This window comes from Phragmites australis, chromosome 2 (genome assembly GCF_958298935.1).
Source record: "Phragmites australis chromosome 2, lpPhrAust1.1, whole genome shotgun sequence".
Lineage (NCBI taxonomy): Eukaryota > Viridiplantae > Streptophyta > Magnoliopsida > Poales > Poaceae > Phragmites > Phragmites australis.
This window is the reverse complement of record NC_084922.1, coordinates 350,236-368,822: the sequence shown is the minus strand read 5'-3', so window position 1 is coordinate 368,822 and position 18,587 is coordinate 350,236. Positions and strand designations below refer to the sequence as shown.

The following is an 18,587-nucleotide window of genomic DNA, read 5'->3' as shown; positions in this document are numbered from 1 at the left end:
TGCCGATATAAAATAACACAATTGCACCTTGCAAGCATTTCAATCACAAATCATGCCGAAGAAACCAAACCAAAAAATGATGAGTGAAGTTTTATGATTCCACTACAATATCTAGCATCGCAAACATTTAGATCATGCCATAGTTTTCATTACATGAGGATTGAGGATTCTAGTCAACGAAAAGGCAAAAACAAAGGCCGAGCAACATCCAAAATTGTTTATTAAGTCATCATCGTAGTTCAGATACAGAGAAAAGCATACTTCCTTTTTTGTCAACTCCAGCAGGATCACAGAAGAGCTTCAAACACCAGTGATCTCCTTGTTCCTATGGCGCCAGCATCATACTCCATCAGTTTCAGCTGTTGTCCAACAATATCAATTCATCACAATAGGTCTACATATTCAAGAACACATATTTAACATCACCGATGTTAGTTGTCTAAGTTGGTTTTCCCAGTAGGTCAGGTTGCAACCTTAGGATTGTCCTTTTTTCCAAGCAAAATTAGGAGTCTTCACACCGTATTTAGTAATACATCCTCCAATGCAATAAACTACTGTCCTCCTGATTTTTAATACATTATACTGAAGGTTCAATAAGACATGAATTTTTGTACAGTAATCACTATCCACCATTTCTATGTATTCTTTTGAAAAACAGGAAGTTATTTACATAATTTTTAAGAACTGTGTGATGACTTGAAAAAGATTATGGTTTATGCACAACAGGCTGTTTCATTCATAAGCAAATCAACCTTTTTACTCACATATCACAACAAGGTTTGGTAATCATGTAAGGTCCTAAGACTTCAACAAAATGGTGGAGATATTCTAGTGGTCACCTTGCCCCAGTTGCTCTTCATCTAGTTTCGTCTGGTCTTACAACAAGAAAAATTGAGAGAAAAACAAAAATGTTTCTCTTTCATCAAACAAACTAGAAACAGGACCGGTGAATGATGCCAACATTCACCCAAAAAGAAAAAATGATGCCCACATGAGATGACATACATCAGACTAAACGCAGAGAAATGGCAGAGAATTGTGCATTGCATCTAAGATTGAAGTGATAACACTAGATATGGATGTTTAAAAGGAATGGAGTAAAATGTTTAGCAAGGTCAGTACAGTTACATGTTCTTATTTGGACAATGCCAACAACTATGGCAGGTTAAAGCATTGTTATCTTCGAATACCAGAGAGTAGCTTTGGTTTTTACTTTTTTACCTTGGGTGAGCCAGCCGAGGCCTCGGGCAGGAACAGCGAGCATGGACGTCATCCGCGCGGCGGCGGTGGCGCTGTGCAGCGGCAGCAGCGACTCCACGCAGAAGCTGGCCTCGACGGGCGACCTGCGCAAAGAACAACGCCATCACCACCAGTATCTTGCTTGTTAAGAGGGGAAGAGAAGAGCGGTGGGCCGGGCCGGGCCGGGCCGTACCTGAGGAGGCGAGGGGGAGCAGCCAACGCGCGCCGAAGAGACGGCCGCGTCGCAGATGACGAGGCGGAGGATCTCGCCGGGGCAGCGCGGAGAAGGGAGGCCGACGAGCGGAGCAGCGACCTGGCGGCGGCGGCCATAGTGGTGGTGGAGGAGGAGATGGGGGTTTCCGGTCGGTCACCTTGTGCTGCAGTGGCAATTCTGTAATTCCAAAGAGGGAATCAATCTGGGCCGTCCATTCCCGATCGTGGGCCGGCAAGGCTCAGTCTGATTTATATTGTGATCATGTTCCACGGCGGCGGCGGCGGCGGTGCAAAACCCTAGCTTCCGCGGCCGTTTCTCCTCGCCAACTACTCTTCTGCCTCGTCTACTACGCGGGCGGGATGAAGGTGAAGGTGAAGGTGATATCACGCTCCACCGACGACTTCACGCGCGAGCGCAGCCAGGACTTGCAGGTAGGCGAATCTCATCGTGATTCCGATTCCTGCGTTGCTATTGCTGAGTTTGCTCGTCGTAGCAGCGCGTCGAATTCGTTCGTTTGCTTTCTCCTATGTCAGAGAGTGATGCTGTCAACTTGCCATACCTTGGTACTAGTATTGCACGGTAGTAACTGTAGGGTTGCAATCTGCTCTCTCTCTCTCTCTAAGCATCGAGCGTGTCTCCATAATTATGTACTCAGTACTGTTTGCGGAACAGTCCAGATTTGTTGTAGTTGTAATTTTTGAGAGGTCAATTCCAATTTGATCCCCCATTTGTCCAACTTCTGTTCCTCTTGTATTGAAGCTCATTGCTGCTTCAGCCTGTTTGACACTTAAAGCGCCATCGTGCAGAGTTCAATATGTTTCTTCTAGTTCAGTTTCCATTGGGGATTCGGGGCCAAAATTACTAGCTTTGCTTTCTTAGACATCAAACATCTGCATCAATCAATATTTACAAACTAAGATGGCAGTTTGTTGGTTTAGCACGCTAGCTTTATAGGGCATATAACTTAAAATCTTCAGCATACATTTTCCAAATGAAGTATGTGCATAACTTTTAGCTACTTTTTTTAATTCCACTGCCAGCACTTGGTTGGAGTTTTTGGAAGACTGCGTGATTGCTTACTCGGGCGATCAGGCCTGAAATTACACTTTTCCCAACCACTGACATCCCTAACCTCACTTGTTCCTATCAACAGAAAGTATTCCGCAATTACGATCCAGGACTTCATATGCAAGAGAAAGCTGTTGAGTACAGTCGGGCACTTAATACCGCAAAGTTAGAGAAGGTATATCTCTTCGTCTTTCTCTTCATTCATGTTTTGTTCGTTGCTTTTTATTATAATGAGGATTTTACTGCTTTCCTTTTGTAGATATTTGCAAAGCCATTTATTGGAGCAATGTACGGGCATATTCATGCCGTATCGTGCATGGCGAAGAACCCCAATCATTTGAAAGCAATATTTTCTGGTTCCATGGATGGGGGTAATTTCCTACTTCTGGACCAGGCTTTATCTTGTCGAGTGTCTTTGCACAATCTTATTTCCTCCTTTGGCAAACTAATAAACTAAATCAATTAATAACTTATATCATGCAACCACAACATTTTGATGTTCTGACTTTTTAGTTTGGGCCTTAGCGTGATACTAACTGAGATTATTTGCCTGAGTTGATTCTAGCCTGGGCCTCGTAGCTGGTTCTAGTGAACTCTCACTGTATTCTTCTCTTGCTCAGACTAACTTCCATTTCTCATCTTCTAATTCTGTTATGATCCAACGAAATTCAACTTGAAAGATATTTGGATGTTTAGGTTACCATTGGTGCCCTCATTCCAGTGGCGGACCCAGAGGGTAGTCCAGGTGGGTCTGGGACTACCCTGAGATCTGATCCAAGTTTAATTTAGTATGTGATCTAGCCCACGGTTCATTAAAAAAAACGAAAAAAAAGAAAAAGCCTAATCGATGCCTACCCAGCGCTCTGGCACTGGATCCGCCACTGCCTCATTCTTAGACCAAAAATTAGACTGGGTTTTTATGTGGAACTTCAATTTTGCCCCTTTTTAGGTGTTCAATCATTTTTGTATGTTGCCATGAATAAATTGCACTCGATATCACTGTGTTCGTGAATACTAAGTGAATCAGTTTAGTGGGACTGTGGGAGACCAGTTAACGTGTATATATGGGTTCCAAAATGGGGTATGCTTGGACTGAATTTCGCTGTCTGTAGTTTCAGAAAATAGTTCAGTGTCAATGAGTTCCAGGCTAGTCTTGTCGACCCAACCATTTTGAACTAATACATCAAGTCCCTTTGCAACCTGCGTTGTCTTTGAACTTTGAATTTTGCTGATCAGTTAGTTCAGCTTATATTTGCCAGCAAAATTTTCTTCTCTGCATTTTTTCAGAATAGGTATAGCTGCGAAGGTGATTCCCTGAGCAATTTTTTCTTCAGATACCCCCTCCTCTACTCCCTGTTTATCTATTACACTTTCCTTTATGGTATTTCAATTCTTTGCGTCTTTTTGCTAAAAGATAATCTTCTGCTATTTACCGTGAAGATTACTGTCAGATTTGAACCAATTTACCATATTTCTTTAAAGGGTGTTTTGTGTAAGTACACCTATGGCAGGACCTATATAGTCTCTGGAAGTGATGATACAAATATTCGGCTGTGGAAGTCCAAAGTTTCAGAATAACTGGGAGTCGCAAGTTTTACACAACGAACAAGTTTGTCTTACTGCTCATTGTCAGTTTATCTTTCGTTTTCCGCATACTAAAAATTTTCTAAGACTTTTGTTTAACATTTTCATGTTGGGTCTGGTATGTGATTGTCAACAAATCTCTTTTGCAGCTTCTTCCAAGGGAGCGCAAAAAGCAAGAATACCTAGGTGCTGTCAAGGAGCGGTATAAGCACCTTCCAGAAGTCAAGCGGATTGTGCGGTAAGCTACTCTTTGCTGACATGGAGAATTCCTACTTCAGAGATGATCTCTAATTTTCTATTGAGTTTATTCAAGTCATCGATAGGCAGACTCTTGCCTCTCTTAAGATTAGTTTGCTAAAGTTGCCTCTTTGGTTTGTTACTGCAGGCATAGACACCTACCAAAGCCAATCTACAAGGCAGGCAACTTAAGGCATACTATGATTGAATCAGAGAACCGTAAAGAAGAAAGAAGACGAAAGCACAGTTCTCCAGGGAGCATGCCTGTACAGTCCTTCAGGAAACGAAGAATCATCAAAGAAGTTGAGTCGCTATATGAAGCGCTGGCCTTGCCTTTCAGCGCGTTGTTTCTGTTTATCTCCAAGTCGCAAAGCTATCTTAACATCGTGAAGTTTGTTCTGGCGGGGTTTGAGAAGCAGAAAGAATCAACACTGTTCTATGTTTCAGTTGAGACTCGAAACTGCTGAAGTTTTGCCCCTCCTACAATATGTTGTATTATTTTGTTTTGAGAGAATCCCTAATGTTTCTATAGAGCCTGTTTGCACTAGCATAGAAAGAATTTTGTACCTACATAATCCAAAACTTATTATTATTATAGGATTCCAATCCTATAAAAATTTAAAAATAAATCATTCCTATATTCCAAACAAGCCCTTCAGGGTTGTAGAGTTCACACTGAACAGCCATGTGGCGTCTCAATTGTCAGGGATGACTATGGTTGCTGCCTTGAGAGAGATGCCTGATATACAGTTTAATTGAACTTGAGCCATTTGATGTTGTAGTACACATCATTTAATTGAGGCCATGACATAAAAAAATTACTGTAATTGAATACACAATCACTTTGCTTCCCCTCAGTCTTAAAGCATCTTGGAATTTCGTTTACCAGCAAGCAAGTCAGTAACCAAACAAATCGCATGAAGCACGCAGGTCCACAAACGATCAAAGTTTCCTGATAATAAGCACACCATCGACAATAGGAGGCAGAACAGAGTGTTATTTGGTTATTATTGATAGATTCCGTGGCATCTTAGAAATACACACAACTAACCCTCAAATAGACCTAGCTCACCAGTGCGTAATTGAGAGAAAAAAAGAAACAGAGATGTCAAGCCATGATACAACACTACTACTACTAATCTACACAGCGCACGGGCGTACATCGATCGATGGATCATACGTACGTGCGTATAGTACAGGTTGGCATACATGTCGACGAGTTGTGCCATCGATCGAGAAAAAGCGTGCATGAAAGTGCTTCCATGCATGCATCCGTCGTCGTCGGCGAGAGGTGGAGACCGATCGATCAGTTGCCGGCGCTGCCGCTCGTCAACGCCGCCGGTGGGACCTTTGGTATGCCTTGCTTCTGCAGCTCCGACATGACACTGTCCAGCGAGGGCGGCTTCAGCCCGAGGGGAAGCGGCAGCCATGGCTTCACTAAAACATCTCCAATGGCTGCGTCGATGCTCTCCTTGGACTGCATATATTAATCCATGCACCAAAGAATTAATCAACTGTTATCTCTGAGATTAATCAAGAAATAGCTAGTGTCAAGATGATTGGATCGGAGGCAATATATAGGACAATGCATACCGGGTGGGCGTCGAGCTGCAGCTGCAAGCCGGCGAGCTTGCTGCTCTGCGGTGGCGGCGGCGGAGAGATCATCGGTCTATACATGGGGTGCGGCATCATCCCCGGCACCGGCGGCGCAGGAAACCTCTGCATTACGCATGGACCAACATCTCTTATTAGCAGGAGCGATTGTTGCGGCAGTACATGCGATATGATGCAAGTTGCAGTAATTAGGACTTAGGAGTAGAGTTTACCATTACGGCAGGAGGCATCGGCGGCGGTACGCAGGGTGTCCCTTGTGTCACTGCCTGTGGGCCCCACTTCCTGGCCGCCTGCAGCATGCACCGAGGAGAGAACGGTAGATTAATTAGCTGGCAGAGTTGCATCGATTGACTATTGCATGCGTACATACATACAGCCAAGCTGCTAAAAGTGAGGTGAGCTGAAAGCTAGAGGAGTCACATGCAATGCAATGCAGGGCAAGCGGGAAGGTAGCAGAGGAGCACGCACGTTATACTGCTGGTGCCAGTACGCCGGGTCCACCGGCGGCGGGTGCGCCCACGACGGTAGCGGCCGGGGTGGCGCCAGGTGCCGCGGCCACACAGGCAGCATTGCGGGCGGCGCTGCTGCGTCGACCGCGGTGGGTGGGTGGCCCCACACGTGCAGCGGCCGGCCGAACGGCGCCGGAGGCTGCACCATCGTCGTGGGCGCACCCGGCGGCGGGAACCCGATGGTTGGCACGACGACCCACGGGCCTGCAGCTGGCAATGGCATGTCCTTCCTCGGCGCTCCAGTGCCAGCCGCCGCGTACATCTGCCGCTTCTGCGCCCAGCTTGCCGCCTCCGCCTCCCGCGCCATCAGGTGCTTCCTGTGCGACCGGTACTTCTGCACACATGCAAAAATAAGAAGAAAACGAGCGAGCGAACTCAATGACAACCGATAGATATGATTAGTTGTCTCCACCACAGGCACAGGATCGGATCCTCGGTTTCATTAATCTTGCTTTTATCATACTATATTATATTATATATATATATATATATTGCATGATCTAGGATTGGACCTCTCGTTGGGGTGGGGATTTGTGCACGACGGGGCGTGGTTCGTCCGTCCAATCGCATGCAGGAGGTGGCAGAGCATATGCATGCGGGGGCGCGCTGACGATCTAATCAGGGCCCGCGCCGTACCTTGTCGTTGGTTTGTGGCGCGGCGTCTGCACCGCTTGGCGTCTCCCCTTTGCACGGTTTGGGCAGAGGAATAAATCCAACGATGCCATTGACATGCAATGCCCAATGCATGCATGGTGTACGTACGCTGCTAGCTAATCTCGCTGCAATGCATGCCACTTGTTTGAAAATGCTTTCACTTTTACCAGCTGCTGCTGTACTGCCTTGGTTTGGCAGGTAAAAGATTCACATGCGTGATGAGTAGTATGTAGCAATGTACTGCTCTTCTGGTACTATTACTGGCATGGACAATATATGCTCCATATATATGTGTTCCCCAGATCTGGCTGTGACTGTATATGTATGCTTACATACCCAACCGACTAATCACACCAGATATAGCACGCAGGTACGTACCTGGAGGTGGCTGGCAATGTTGTGTCGTGTAAGACACTCGATGCCCATGATCTCCAGGATCCGGGACGGCACAGCCTTGTCAATTCCTAGCTGCTCCACTGCCTGCACGAACCTCCGGTGCAACTCCGGCGTCCAATCCACCTTTATATATCAGGAACACACATTAGCTAGTTCACATCTAAGAAACAAAAAACATCTAGTTCTGAATCCGATGGGCCGGATATAAACATATGCAATCCTTGAGCCGGAAAAGCCTTAGATTTTATCCTAGCTAGCTGCATATGGTGTAGCAAAGACAGGACTGAGCAACTTGTCCCGGCCGGAAAAAGGAGATAGAAAGGAGCAGAGAGCATGCATTGCAGCTACTGTTTGTTGGTATATTCATGCAGCATGCTTGGCTTGGTCGATCCCGTGACCCCGGCTGGCCTGCAGTGTCAAGATCTTTCATCCAACCCTGCCAAGATCCATCTCCATCCGCCCGGAAAAGGGAGCAACACGGGGATTCCCATGGCCCTATTCATTTCCCAGGAACACTTCGGTGTAAAGCTCCATACCTACATACCCAAGTCGAGAAAAAGATCTAGCAGCAGCCGAGTCATCTAAGATGCCAGTGGCTTGCTCTGCAGGCCGCAAGTACTGGGACCAGGTGTACGCTCCATGCAAGGCCAAGGCCATTGTGCTGCTAGGTCTCCTACGGATTTTCTCATGATGACGTTGTTGAGTCAGATCTGAATTATCTCTCGCATGTTTTGTGAAAAAATTATGTGTCCTGCCTTTTTTTTGTCCTAATTAACCAGTGCAAGATTCAAACATGAGTGAGCTTTTGTTGTATTTTCCTGTGCTAGCTCAAACTGCATGTGGATGATGTGGTGCTTAATTATTTGCTGTGATACATATCTAGGGCTAGTAGGTGTGTTAGTACCTTCACCTTCCGCTTGCCGTGGGAGTTCTTGGCCGACGTCGACGGCTTCTTCTTGCTGTGTCCCTCTGCCGACCCTGACAACTTGGTGTCGGACCCGGCCGCCGCATGATCCTCCGTCGTCACCGCGCTCAAGATCTCATCCCCGTTCTTCACCACATCTTTCTCATCTTCCAACAACCGCTTCTCATCTTTTTCTTCCACTAACAGTTCCTTCTGCGCTTCCTTCACGTCCGGAGGCTTCGCCTCGGCGCGGCCGCCGTCGCCAAGGGCTCGACAACCATCTGCCGGGCTCACTGCCGAGTCGTCCAGGGACGAGAACTCGGCGAGGAGCTCCATGGGATCGACCTCGAGGTCGGGGAGGATGTCTCCGTCGGCGTCGAAGAACGACGGGACGTCGCAGCAGCTGAAGTCGATGTAGTCGAGCAGGTTGTCGTCGACCATGAAGTCGTCGCAGTCGGTGGCGGACGTGGGGAACCCGGCATGGTCGCCGATGAAGCCGCGCTGATCCGCCTTGCTAGGGCTTCGCAGCGTGGACACCTCAAGCATCGATCCCGCTACTAGCAACAACTAGGGATACCTATACAAAAATACTACCCCTCCTAAATGAATCTCTCTATCTTGGTAGAGAATCAGATATGTATCTGCTACCGGTTAATTTTTGCTCGATTATCAGTACTCCATGGGGAGCTCAGATCGCTAACCAAGATCTCTAATGGATAAAGAAGATGGGAGAAGGAAAGAAGAAGAGATGTGAGAGCAATGGACTAGCTAGAAGACTAGTTTGGTGGTGATTTTGGAGTATTAGAGGCAGGACAGGAGGACGCATGTCCACCACAACCTCCTCCAGATTTCTCTATAGGGTTCTCTCTTTCTTTTGTGGCAATGCCCGTCTCTCTCTCTCTCTCTCTCTCTCTCTCTCTCTCTCTCTCTCTCTCTCTCTCTCATTATACACCGATCGACTGTATACGCACAAGACACTAGGCTCCGCAGCGTTTATCTGTGTGCGATTTCTCACGTCAGTTAGTATACTGCCGGCTGAATTTGACCATTGCAACTTGCACAAGAAAATAATTCTGATTCGGATATGCCCGTTTGCTAGGCATTTTGTCCTCCACCAGAATCTACATTGATCGTGTTTTTCTACTCATCATTGTTAAGTACGGCCTAGTATATATTTAGAATTTTAGAGTGGCTACTATACACTCCCTTCTATTGAATCGAAGTTTTAATATTTAAGTGCTAAAAAAACTCTGATCGCGAGCTAATATATATAATTATTTATGTGAATAATGTGGAAATAGTATTATTACACTAGTTATGAGAAATATTTGATTTCAAAATATAAGTATTTGTATTACTATGTACTATTCCTACTTGGCAATCAAAATCCCGGGAAAAAGATGAGCTCCGTAACAAGTCTGGAACTCGAACCTGGGTGGACGCAAGATCCTAATTAACAAATGCTCAGTGCTCTGATTGTGTAGAATATCATCCACATATATACATCTTTTTTGGATCTAAAAATTAAGAAGAGTTGATATCCACCTAAAGCATTTTTAGGGAAAAGACAAAGCACGGAAACAGGAACCGATGACAGTTGTAGCTGACGTTTCTAAGCAAACAATTCAATGAATGTAGGCGCTAATGATCTCTGTCACTGGGACCGTGTAATATGCTGCTACACACTAAGTATATAAAGGGTCATCATTGCTGATTTTTGAACCAAAAAACCAACAATGATAGTAAATATCAATATTGTTTTATAGTACAAACTAGTAGTGATAATCTAAATACTACTGTCGGTTTATTGTATAAACCGGCATAAATAATTGGATTATCACTATCGGTTCATGTATTGAACTATCACTAATAACTGTGCCATTTGGTGAAAAAAAGCTCCACCAGAAACTCTTTAACATGGGCAATCTATCTCAAGTTTGCAGCAGGTGAGGGGCAAAAACTCTTCAACATTAGTATCAATACACCATATGGTGCAAAACTGCTCAGAGTTCCTGGTAGAGCAAGTTTTGCACCATATGGCATATTTACATAATTTAAAAACATAATCATCTTGAAACCGCATTGATATTTGTTGTCCTTGATGCAAAACCTGCTGTACCAAAAGCTCTTCAGTATGGGGATCAATGTGACATATGGTGCAAAACATTCCCATATGAAAGAGCTCCTAGCATAATGGTTTTGCAGTGAAAACATAATCATCTTCAAACAACAGTGACAATAGTAAATCTAAATGAATGGCGAAAACACAATTAGGGCTGGCAATTAGACCCGTGGGTCTGGGAACCCGCAGGTTTTGGACCCGACAAGTTTGGGTTCGGGTTGAAATTTTTGCCTACGGATTTGGCAGGTCGGGTCGGGTTCGGGCTTTATATTTTTCCTGTGGGTGCCCACAGGTTGCCCGATACAATAACAGTCCAGCAGCTCAGCGGCCCAGTCAACTAGCACATTAGCCACTACTGCCCATCGCATCCTCCTAATCCTAGTTCTCTGCCTCTCTCGGAGTCTCAGTTAGTCGATCCCGCGTGAGCCACTCCTAGTCGCCGCCAACCCACCATTGCGCTGCCTCGCTGTCGTTCCCCTGCGCCCTCACCGCTGCCACCATGTCGCGTCGCCTCCTCCTCCGCCCACTTAAGCCCGGCGGCCTCCAGTTCCGCACCAAGCAGCCAGATCTGCCCAGCCGCTGCCGCCGCATCGGATTGCCTCCTCCTCCCGCTCGAGCCCGGTGGCCTCCTCCTCCATTCCGAGCCGCTGAGGGGCTAGATTCGCTCCGCCGCTGCTGCCTCCTCCTGTGCCTGCTCATGCTCGACTACTTTCAACCTCGCGCCGAGCCACCGACGGGTCAAATCCATCGTGTTGCGTTGCCTCCTCCTCCGACCGCTCGAACCCAACAGCCTCTGCCTCTGCGCCGAGCAGATCCGCCCTGTCACTGCCGCCTCCAGCTTTGCCCACACACGCCCGATGGCCTCCAACCCCGTGCCAATGCCCTGTGGCTACAACTGACCTGCTGTCGTCGCCCCACTGCCTAGTGTTGTCCTACTACTGAGTTGAACCCGACAGGTGCCTGAAATTCGACGGGCACCCAATGGGTTTGGGTTTAGGTTTAGTTTTTTAGCCCGTTTGGTCATTCAACTTTGGGTTGGGTTGTGGCTGGTGGGTTTCAAGTGAGGCATGGTTTTTCTCCACTGGACCCGACCTGACCCATTGCTAGCCCTAAACACAATCATCTTGAAATAATGTGTTCTCTGTCGTGAGTGAGATGGGGAGACAAGGAGCGAGGCGACACGCCCGCTCGTGGTCGGCGGCAAGAGAAGTGTAAGGATGGCAATTTATCTCGATTACCCATTTATCCACGAGTAAATACCCGAATAGGGTAGGGTATGTGTAGTATTTTGTACCACGGGTACGTTTGTGGGTAGAAAATACTACCTAACGGGTAGATGGGTATGAGTATGGGTAAGACATACGTATACCTGTGAAACCCGTATAGATCTATAACAAGTGGGTCATTCCTCTAAACCATAACATTCTACATCGTATAAATACTTGAACAGCCGAGCTCTTTGCTCTTCAACCCCCTGCCACTCCCAGCCACCTAGCATGCTGCACCTCTGCATGATGACCCGAGCCCCTGACTGCCCCCTCCCTGGCGCCCTACCCCAGCAACCCTCCTCGTGCTACGTCGTCGCCCCCACGCGGCCTCGTCGTGCCCCCCGCCATGGCTAGCCCCACCGCCACGTCGCCTCGCCGCCCCATCCCACTGCCCCATCACGCCGCTGCACCGTCACCTCGTGCCAACCCATCATGTCACCCCGCCCCGGCCCACCCACTGTAGCGAAAATAATCATATTAGGTCATGATTGTGATTTTAGTTATTAGTGCTAATATATTCATTAGGACTAACACGTTTGTCAAGAATATATGCTAGTATGTCTCACAGATGCAATGCATCAAGAATCCACCGCAGTCAGGACAAATTTTGATTGAATTGGATAAGTCCCAGGAGAATTGACCTCACAGGATAGTCCGGTGCAATAGAGTTTGCACTCAACGGGGCATTGTATATAGAGGCTGATAGTCTCACCGGATAGTCCAGTCCTCTGTGTGTTGAACTTACCAGAGCGTTTCTGACAAAGGGGAGAAGGCTAAGGATATCATCGGATAGTCTAGTGATCTGCACTGGATAGTATCGAAGCATTTCTTACAGAGAAGAATGCAATTGCAAAGATTGGAGATCAACCCACCAAAAGGTCTGCTGCTTGGTTTGTGCACACCAGAGCATTTCTTGCAGAGGCGACTGCAAGTGCTAAAGAATGAAGATCAACTCACCGGATAGTCCGATGATCACAGAGATGAATGCACCGACGCATTTTACACAGAAAAGAAGTGACGCAGTCTGGCTCAAGATAACTTACTAAAGGGTCCGATGATGGATTTGAAGGCATATCGGAATATCTAGTGTCCACAAAGGCTTTGAGTGGAGTTCCAACAGCTAATTTAGTACTACTGTTCTCACCAGATTATCCATTGTTAATAGCTTTTCTGAGCCAATGAAAAAATGGCTAGTTGGTGGGTTTGAGGCTATAAATACCCATCCACTCAATTATTTGACATGTGGCATGCTGTTGTATTCTAGAGGAAGCTCATATACACTTGAGAAGACATCCAAACCACCAAAATGCTTAAAGTGATTGTCTAAGATGATTAAGCACAAGATTAGAGAGTGTTTAGTGCTTATAGGCCTAGAGTGAGTTCTAACTAGGTTCTGCAGCTTGAAGAAGGGATCAAAGAGTGATCCTAGCTTGTACCTAGTGGTACATCGGCTCCTTGGAGTCTTAGTGACTCGCCGGTATCTTAGGCCTTGGTGGCTCAAGCTTGTTGAGCCTCCAACTTAGTGTGGAGTGGTGGTAAGACACGTGTATGGAGACACGGAGGCCCTTGCCTTGGTGGCTTATGCTCCGAAGTGATCACAACGGTAAGTGATCGAAAGAGAGTCTAGTAGTAAGATCTTGCCTTGGTGGCTTAATGGCTCATCGTGCTTGAGACCTTATCTTAGTGACTTGGTAGTTCAAGAGCCGTGACCAGGTGCCGACCAGGAGCATATCCTTTGTGGAGCTCCAACATGGACTAAGGGTGGCATTCATACTATCGATACCACGAGATAAAAATCCATTGTGGCGAGTTTTGTCTCTCTACCTTATTTACTTTTCCGTATTTACTTACTTGCAATTTACCTTGTTAGAGTAGGTTGCAATACCCTTAAGCGGTAGAGTGGACACACTAGATAAACCTAGAGCACATTTAAATAGAATTTGAGATAGGTTTCTCTGGTGAAGTTTTTGGAGCCGAATAGTTTCTAAGTGTTCTAATTCAACCTCCCTCTTAGGACGTCACCGTTCCTCACACCCACTACCCCATCGCGTTGTCGCCTCGCCCCAGCCAGCCCCGCCGTGCTGCTCAGCAGGTAAATGGGTATACCCATGGGTGACAGATTTAGGGCCGACCCTTCGCCCGTGGGAGTTCGCGGGTATACCCGTGAGCGAGTAAAAAACCAGCGAGTGCGGGTATGGGTGAGCACTATCCGTACCTAGTGTACCCGATTGCCATCCCTAGATAAGTGTGAGATGCGCATGGAACTGGCAGAGGGAAAAATATTTACAGAAGGATTATCACTGACGGCTCTAGCTACGAAACGACAATGATAAAAAGTATCATTGCCAGTTCAGAAGCTCAAAAGGATAGATCAATATGTCATTTGAGCTTCAGGACCGTCAATTCTACTTTTTATCACTACCGGTTTGTAACATAAACCGGTTCATAAGCTCAATCATTGATCTGACAGTTGAGCTTATGAACCAATATGATACTTTTATCACTGTCGGTTCGTAGCTAGAACCGACAATGATAGTGACTATCACTACCGCTACTTAACGGCTCAATATTAGATATGACGATTCAGCTTATAAACCAATAGTGATATCCTATCATTATCGGTTATTATCAAATCGGTAATAAAAAATGGGCACTAATGATCTTTTCTATAATAATAACAACACATAATGATATCTTATTATTACTGGTTATTATCATATCGATAATAAAAAAGGGACAGTGAGGATCCTTCTATAGTAGTGACAACACATGCATGAAAAGCACGGCAGACCCATGATGTATCCAAAACTAACAAGTGAACTTGTGCACGTCGATCATAACAGGGTGAATGCAGCATACCATTCTGATACGGAATATAATATTAATGTGCCGATTGTCTGCTGAGAGGTTAATTTGACGCTAGCTATTTTATGCTCCCTCTGTTAAAAAATACAAGGCATGTTTTGTTTGGAAAAGTCAATTTTTTATATTTAGATCAAACAATTAATCAAAATATAAATATATTTAGTATATACAATTAGATTATTTATAATTTAAAAAGCCTTCACACTATACTGGTTTTGTATCTATAAACTATATATTTTATGAGAAAATAATGAGCAAAGTTTAACTTTAAAGATTTTTTCAAAATAAAATATGTCTTGTAATTTTTGAATGAAGGGAGTACATGCTATGTCTAGAGAATGCTATTGGACGGTTTACGTGACTGAACCCGTTTAATTAGTGTTTCCGTTAATATTCAGTATATATAGGTTAACTAATAAGTTACGTGACTCGAAAGAAAATCTTAGGATTACAGGGGTGATATGCACTATACGTTGAGGCTAATCTCCAACCATCGATCTAAGCAGTAGCACGCACTGCACCGTGGTACGTAGCTAAACATAGCACGTGGTGATGGAGCACTTGGTCAGGGCCCATGCATGCATCCCGTTCGAGCTGCATGCTCATGTGTGCATGTACATGTACACAGCCACCTAGCGCACATTTATATATGTATATATTCGGTGCACTACTGCAAGTACTGGCGCCTAATAATTAATGCGGGAAAACTTGCAGTACGTGGCACTGCTGCTGCTACATTGCATGCATAAACTGATCTATCGGGTCCGGTATAAGTTGCCAGCGACCTATTGCATGCATGGCCCAGCAAGACTGTTGCACTGCAACAAACGGTTGCCTCCTGTACTGGTGTAACAGCAGCCACAGATCTATTGGGAGGGAGTACATGCATGTTTTACTAGACGATTGGATGTACCGTAAAAGTATATTGTATCTTTGACCATTAATATACGACGAATTGCATAGATTCACGACGGAAAATGCAACTTTGTAATGTGATGTGTATGTATAGTCTATCTCGACTATCTATCTCTTTCACCTTATACTTATGTATCTATTAATTCTCTCATATTCTTATATTTTCTTTTCATTTATCCCTCTAATACGAATTTTAACATAAATGAACAGTTAGGATAGTCCGTACATCCATATGCCCTTATGGAATTTCGTGTCCCGATTCATGACGTAAGATTGATGGTCCTAGTTAGACTCATGATGAAAAATATTGTATAGTCAACCCTTTTTCATTTGAAATATCATATTTCTAGAGACTGCTAGTCAAAATATCATGTTGTAGACTATGTCAATGTCCTGCGCAAACTTACATTTTTTTTATTATCACGACTAGGTAGTAACTTTTAGTTGAATCGGATTTATAGTTACGTGAAATTCACTCTAGCAATTAATAGAGTGCATATACAGACAGATAGTTTGATATGTGTACCTTCAAAATATTGACATTGAAAAAAAATAAGTGTGAGGGTGGCACTCTAAAATGGTGTAATTGGAAAGCGGTACACTCCAAATTATAGTATTTTTTGTGTAGTTTAATTTGTGGGGCCTTTAATTTGCAATCGTTGTGGAAGCTAGTTAGTTGCACGTAAATACTACTCAGAGAAATGAAAGTGTCTTTGCCATGTAACCGGAGATGAGCAGCATGCATGGCCCTAGCTAGTCGTGCTCAAGATCAGTAAGGGAAAAAAAGAGGGCAAGATAAAGGCACTGTTGCATAAATCTCCTTCACTGTCGGCTTTAAAACCATCTTCACTGTTAGTTTTGAAGTTGACAGTGGGCAACGAGCAGATTATCACTGTCGGTCTGAGGACCGACAGTGAAAGGGTTATCACTGCCGGCTGAAGATTTTAGCTGACAGTGATAGTCGAGGGCCAAATCGATATTTTTTGGATAAAAAATTGAAAAAAAAATTAAAGATGTACATCAGAGGGGGGGGGGGGGCGAATGGGAAGAACAATTTATAGAGTGGCATGTTTCAAACAAAACAATGATAAAGTCATTTAACTAATCCGCAAGATAAGTTGCTGTCAAGGCGAACATGTTGTGCCCGGCCGCGCCCTAACGTTGTCCAGTGGCAATAGGAATAGTCTACGGTGCACAGGCGGTACTCGATCCATTTGCCGGAGGAGAGAGAGAGAGAGAGAGAGAGAGAGAGAGAGAGAGAGACTCGTGACTCTGATGAGGCAGGAGGCCCAGCAGCAGTGGAAGGAGCCAACAAAGAGGTGGGGGCGGTGGGACGACGACAGCGACAGGATGCATATCAGCTGGAGACGATGTCCCTCGTCTCGCTCTCTCCTCCGGCCGGCCGCCCGGTTTCTGTTCCATCTCTTCTCCCCGCTGATGATGGCGATGGCGATGATGGTAAAAAGGCGGTATGCATGTAGCAGCGAGGCCCCGGCAGGAGGCCTCCAAGACGATGCCATTGCCAACCATGTACTACTCGTCTCTTTGTCATTTGCCACGCTGCAGCTGGTTTGCGTGGTCGCCGTTGCCCCGTGCGTCTTTTCGCGCCTTCCACTTGTTGCCCGCTGGATCTGAGTACGTATGGTGATAGAGCGCGGCAGTCGGCAGATCAATCAATCGGCGTGACTCGTTCTCGTACTAGTACTCTACTGTGCTGTTGTTGTTTCAATATAATTAAGCGCACTCAGATCGAGCAAGCTCTCTTCTGATCCACTACGTACACAGCTGATGATCCGGGTCAAACTTTGATTATATGCAAATAGAAATAGTCCAACACATTACACATGCATGTGCATGGCGTAAACAGGTTGTATTATGCTGCTGATAGCTAGCTTATCTTCAAAGAGCAGCAGGTTAATTTGGATAAACCTTAATTATCGAGTACGTACGATCGAGTTGGGAAAAAAAGCTGAGTAGGTACGTGAGATCGATCAATGACCCGTGACGCTTCTCTGCTGGTGTGCAAATACACGGCTGTCACGAGGCGAGATAGAAACGGAGGAGATGAGAACACTGACACGTCGGGCAGGAGATCTAGAAGGACAAGGACGTTTTCATCGGGATCAACACGACTTGATCTACGCGAGCGTGCAGTGCGTACGTATAACCTCGCGCGTATTATATATATTTGGACGAAAATCATCGTCGCGGCTGACGTTTTTGGCCCGGTGCATCGCCAGTTGGTGCACGGTGTCATTTTCCTTTCGTCGTGCTTCTTGGCTCCCTCTGCTATGGGAATCTTTGCTTCCTTACCTGTGCCCAGCCCAATATATGAGATGTGAGGTCCGTTCCGTTCGGTGTGCCTGCGGTTACATCTTACCCGGTCCGGTTGGTCCACTGGAATGCAATACAGAACTGTCCTACCGTTGATACTCTGCAAATACGACGTTGATCCTGCGCTAGGTGCCGACGGTGGTTGGGCAACAACAGCATTAGCTATCCCTCCAAAATCCAGAACAACCAGAGGTATATATATGTACTATGTTGTACTAGTATAATATTACTATTACAGAAAGGATCATCATATCTTTTTTTCATTGTCGGTTTAATAATAACTGACATTACTAAAAAAAGGTGATCAATGCTTGTTCTAAATTGACATCAGTGCAGGTTTTAGAACCGGCGCTCCACAAGCTGCAGTGATAGTTGAGCACTATCACTGCCGGATTCATAACCGACACTGAAGCCATTTTCAGGGGAAAAAAATAGAGACAGAGCCGCTCGAGCCTCCAGCGACCCATCCCTCCACCATGCTCCTCTGGCCACCACGACGCGCACAGGCACCAATGTGAGCCATCCCTCCTCCGATGCTCCTTTGGCTTGGGATTGATGTCGGTGCCATCCGAAAGCTGGAACTTGATCCCAAACTGCTCCTGGATGCCAGTCATCTCCAAGAGCAAACCAACCGTCCGAGCCCCTAGATGAAACGCCTACAAAG

General features: G+C 45.7%; 3 protein-coding genes across 9 annotated transcripts; 1 reads left to right on the top strand and 2 right to left on the bottom strand.

The window, feature by feature from the left end:
• Positions 1–66: 66 nt before the first annotated feature.
• On the bottom strand, positions 67–1,569 carry LOC133891976 (protein NUCLEAR FUSION DEFECTIVE 6, mitochondrial-like). 2 transcript variants are annotated; one of them, XM_062332706.1, is made up of 3 exons: positions 1,433–1,569; positions 1,214–1,343; positions 67–359 (listed from the first exon to the last, which is right to left on the bottom strand). In XM_062332706.1, the coding sequence occupies exons 1-3, from the start codon at positions 1,567–1,569 to the stop codon at positions 288–290; spliced, it is 339 nt and encodes a 112-aa protein (XP_062188690.1). In that variant the 3' UTR covers positions 67–287. The 2 variants fall into 2 exon arrangements, with proteins under 2 accessions (XP_062188690.1, XP_062188698.1); XM_062332714.1 differs by having other exon boundaries at positions 1,222–1,343.
• A 169-nt stretch (positions 1,570–1,738) lies between these two features.
• On the top strand, positions 1,739–4,992 carry LOC133891952 (uncharacterized). 5 transcript variants are annotated; one of them, XR_009904331.1, is made up of 6 exons: positions 1,739–1,884; positions 2,607–2,696; positions 2,781–2,892; positions 4,033–4,149; positions 4,255–4,343; positions 4,491–4,992. XR_009904331.1 is itself a non-coding variant. In XM_062332683.1 (6 exons), the coding sequence occupies exons 4-6, from the start codon at positions 4,056–4,058 to the stop codon at positions 4,807–4,809; spliced, it is 483 nt and encodes a 160-aa protein (XP_062188667.1). In that variant the 5' UTR covers positions 1,739–1,884; positions 2,607–2,696; positions 2,781–2,892; positions 4,033–4,055; the 3' UTR covers positions 4,810–4,992. The 5 variants fall into 5 exon arrangements, 3 of the variants coding, with proteins under 3 accessions (XP_062188667.1, XP_062188660.1, XP_062188676.1); XR_009904328.1 differs by having other exon boundaries at positions 4,004–4,149; XM_062332683.1 differs by having other exon boundaries at positions 4,033–4,130.
• Positions 4,993–5,319: 327 nt separating this feature from the next.
• Positions 5,320–9,329, bottom strand: LOC133891939 (probable transcription factor GLK2). 2 transcript variants are annotated; one of them, XM_062332665.1, is made up of 6 exons: positions 8,426–9,329; positions 7,498–7,638; positions 6,425–6,799; positions 6,169–6,246; positions 5,936–6,061; positions 5,320–5,819 (listed from the first exon to the last, which is right to left on the bottom strand). In XM_062332665.1, the coding sequence occupies exons 1-6, from the start codon at positions 8,963–8,965 to the stop codon at positions 5,649–5,651; spliced, it is 1,431 nt and encodes a 476-aa protein (XP_062188649.1). In that variant the 5' UTR covers positions 8,966–9,329; the 3' UTR covers positions 5,320–5,648. The 2 variants fall into 2 exon arrangements, with proteins under 2 accessions (XP_062188649.1, XP_062188644.1); XM_062332660.1 differs by having other exon boundaries at positions 8,420–9,327.
• Between the last annotated feature and the right edge of the window lie 9,258 nt (positions 9,330–18,587).

Excerpts from the sequence above, each read along its gene's own strand:
- LOC133891976 (XM_062332706.1), bottom strand. The coding sequence starts at position 1,569 with ATGGCCGCCGCCGCCAGGTCGCTGCTCCGCTCGTCGGCCTCCCTTCTC. Across the intron at positions 1,344-1,432 it reads GCTCCCCCTCGCCTCCTCAG|GTCGCCCGTCGAGGCCAGCT; the intron begins GTACGGCCCGGC and ends TTCTTTGCGCAG. Across the intron at positions 360-1,213 it reads GGCTCACCCAAGGTAAAAAA|CTGAAACTGATGGAGTATGA; the intron begins GTAAAAACCAAA and ends GTTGGACAACAG.
- LOC133891952 (XM_062332683.1), top strand. The coding sequence starts at position 4,056 with ATGATACAAATATTCGGCTGTGGAAGTCCAAAGTTTCAGAATAACTGG. Across the intron at positions 4,131-4,254 it reads AAGTTTTACACAACGAACAA|CTTCTTCCAAGGGAGCGCAA; the intron begins GTTTGTCTTACT and ends TCTCTTTTGCAG. Across the intron at positions 4,344-4,490 it reads GAAGTCAAGCGGATTGTGCG|GCATAGACACCTACCAAAGC; the intron begins GTAAGCTACTCT and ends TTGTTACTGCAG.
- LOC133891939 (XM_062332660.1), bottom strand. The coding sequence starts at position 8,965 with ATGCTTGAGGTGTCCACGCTGCGAAGCCCTAGCAAGGCGGATCAGCGC. Across the intron at positions 6,247-6,424 it reads ACTGGCACCAGCAGTATAAC|GCGGCCAGGAAGTGGGGCCC; the intron begins GTGCGTGCTCCT and ends TGCATGCTGCAG. Across the intron at positions 6,062-6,168 it reads CGATGCCTCCTGCCGTAATG|AGGTTTCCTGCGCCGCCGGT; the intron begins GTAAACTCTACT and ends TGCGTAATGCAG.